Genomic DNA, 2,315 nt, shown 5'->3' on the forward strand with positions numbered 1-2,315 from the left:
GATAGGGGGCCGATTATATCGTGCATCCCTAGAAAAAACAACACAAAGTCATGCATAGCTGTGATCTTTAAGGAGAATCTGTAGACTTTTAGACTTTTCCGACAGAATAAAATCTGCATAAGTTGGCATACATTTGATTTCAGCCCCCAAATACCCATATTATCGGACATAAATTCTGTGCAACCAGCTGACATTAGAAGTCCGTCCCCCAGTCATTTTTTATTTTTCTTTAAAGAACCATCAGCATCAAAAAGACTAAACAACCCAGCAGAAATGTTAGTGAGAAAGCTGTAAAGAAGTCTAAAACAGAGTTAGGATCTAAACATCAGGGTCAACATCTCCCAGAACGCTGCTCAGCCCATCAATTTGGAGAGGAAGTTTTGATATTTTAGGGGTACCAAATATTTTGTCCCCCTTAAATCCTGTTATAAGGGAGTTTTTCCTCTCCACTGTCCCTACAAGCATGCTTACTGTGAGGGATTGCATTTGAATCAATGAGTCGATACAATCATCTAGTTTTGCTTAGATAAAAAACTTTGAATCAATCTGACTGGATGATCTGGTGAACTGGAAAGTGACCTGAGATGACATGTTTTGTAAATTGGCGCTAAAGAAATAAACTGAATTGAATTTAAATGTTTTTAACAAGCAAAGTTTAAGATACAGGAAATGGCAAAGTTCATGAGCCAATCAGATCAGTCTGCTTATAAAACAGTCTAAAGAGGGAAGCATCATGCTGTGGATAGAATAGAAATGTACGCCACACTTTTCAGATTTTAATGAATAAATCAGGTTTCAGAGCAGGTCTTGGTTTTTTGGTCGATTCCTTCTCACCGTTTCCCGTCTCTCTCTGCAGGGAGATTTTGTGGACCGAGGTTATTATAGTTTGGAGACGTTTACTTACCTCCTAGCTTTAAAAGCCAAGTGGCCTGACCGCATCACGCTGCTGCGAGGAAACCATGAGAGCAGGCAAATAACGCAGGTTTATGGGTTTTATGGTACGTACCAAACACTGAGGAGCTCATTAAAGCAGGATCACATCAACATTCCCATGCTGAAGCTGTTCTCTTCTGTTTCAGATGAATGCCAAACAAAGTATGGGAACGCCAATGCTTGGAGGTACTGCACCAAGGTGTTTGACATGCTGACGGTGGCGGCGGTGAGTCGATCTTGATTCCTCTCCTCTTTTCTCCTGGATGGAGTCCAGTTTTCAGACCGCAAGCGGCAAAAACGAGCGTGCTGCTTCCTTTTTGATGCTTAGTTCTGAGGTGCAGCTGAAGCTTCTTTGCTGCTCTAGCTGCGCGGTCGAAAAGGTGGTCTAGTTTTTTTATTTGATATACGCTAGTTGCTCTGAATAGTTTAATATCAAGAACAGAGAGCAGTTTTAAAGAAGTCCTCACTCAGAAATCAGGTTTATGTTAAAAGGTGTTTGGCATCGGTTGGTGTAAAAGATTTTGGTCTATTTAATTATCGTAATTCATGAAGGTCTGCTAATGTTAGCCAACCCTGCTATCACCACTACCGTGTGTTTTTAACCAAAAGTGAAGGTTCCACCAATCAGGACCCCACCTCTAGGTAATTGTTGTTGTTTAACCTTTTTTACTAGATTATACGACGATAAAAGAGCAAAGGCTGCTAATGTTTGCAACGCTATAAAGGGTCCTAATGTGCTCTATTTAAAAAAAAAAAAATCTTAAAATAGATTAAGCAGAAATGTAAAGACTGTTTCTAAAGGATTCTGTGTAAAATACCTGATTTTGGCTCCTTTAAACTATAGTTCTATGTGTAAAAACAAAAAAAGGGAATCTAAACAACAGCACCCTCTAGTGGTGAGAAAGAACATAAACCTGCCCAGCACTAAATATTAAAAACATCCCTCTGAATATGTTGAAAGGGCTAATAATGTTCACTAACGGTGAGTAAAGATAAGGAGAACTCATTAGTTCTGTTATTTCATACAAGCTGCTGATTCTATGCTGGAATATCCAAACTAATTAGAGATCAAGCAAAAAGGAGAAATGTAATAATCCTAATGAAGCATAATTTATGTTTGTAGGAGTAACAGACCCAAGATTGAGACAGTTTCCTACAGATCTCCTGGATGTTGCAGAAGATGTATATTAGGACTGAAACAATTAATCGAATTAATCAATCATTGAAATTAGGGATGCACGATATAATCGGCCCCCTATCGGTATCGGCCTTAAAACTGAATATCGGACATCGGCCACCCCACCAATATTTAACCCGATATTTGATCAGCTTCTGAGTTTCTAAAGTCTAAAAAAAAAATAACAATATACTACTTCTTCTTC

At 38.8% G+C, this 2,315-nt stretch overlaps 1 protein-coding gene across 1 annotated transcript in view; it reads left to right on the top strand.

The window, feature by feature from the left end:
- The window catches only part of LOC107093923 (serine/threonine-protein phosphatase 6 catalytic subunit-like), an 18,834-nt gene that overhangs the window by 13,206 nt on the left and 3,313 nt on the right, over window positions 1-2,315 (top strand). Inside the window, exons 4-5 of the mRNA XM_015389271.1 lie at window positions 857-998; window positions 1,080-1,159. Coding sequence (XP_015244757.1) covers window positions 857-998; window positions 1,080-1,159 — 222 coding nt within the window. The remainder of the gene's footprint in view (window positions 1-856; window positions 999-1,079; window positions 1,160-2,315) is intronic.

The sequence above is a fragment of the Cyprinodon variegatus genome, unplaced genomic scaffold, assembly GCF_000732505.1.
Source record: "Cyprinodon variegatus isolate N-32 unplaced genomic scaffold, C_variegatus-1.0 Scaffold453, whole genome shotgun sequence".
Taxonomy (NCBI): Eukaryota; Metazoa; Chordata; class Actinopteri; order Cyprinodontiformes; family Cyprinodontidae; genus Cyprinodon; species Cyprinodon variegatus.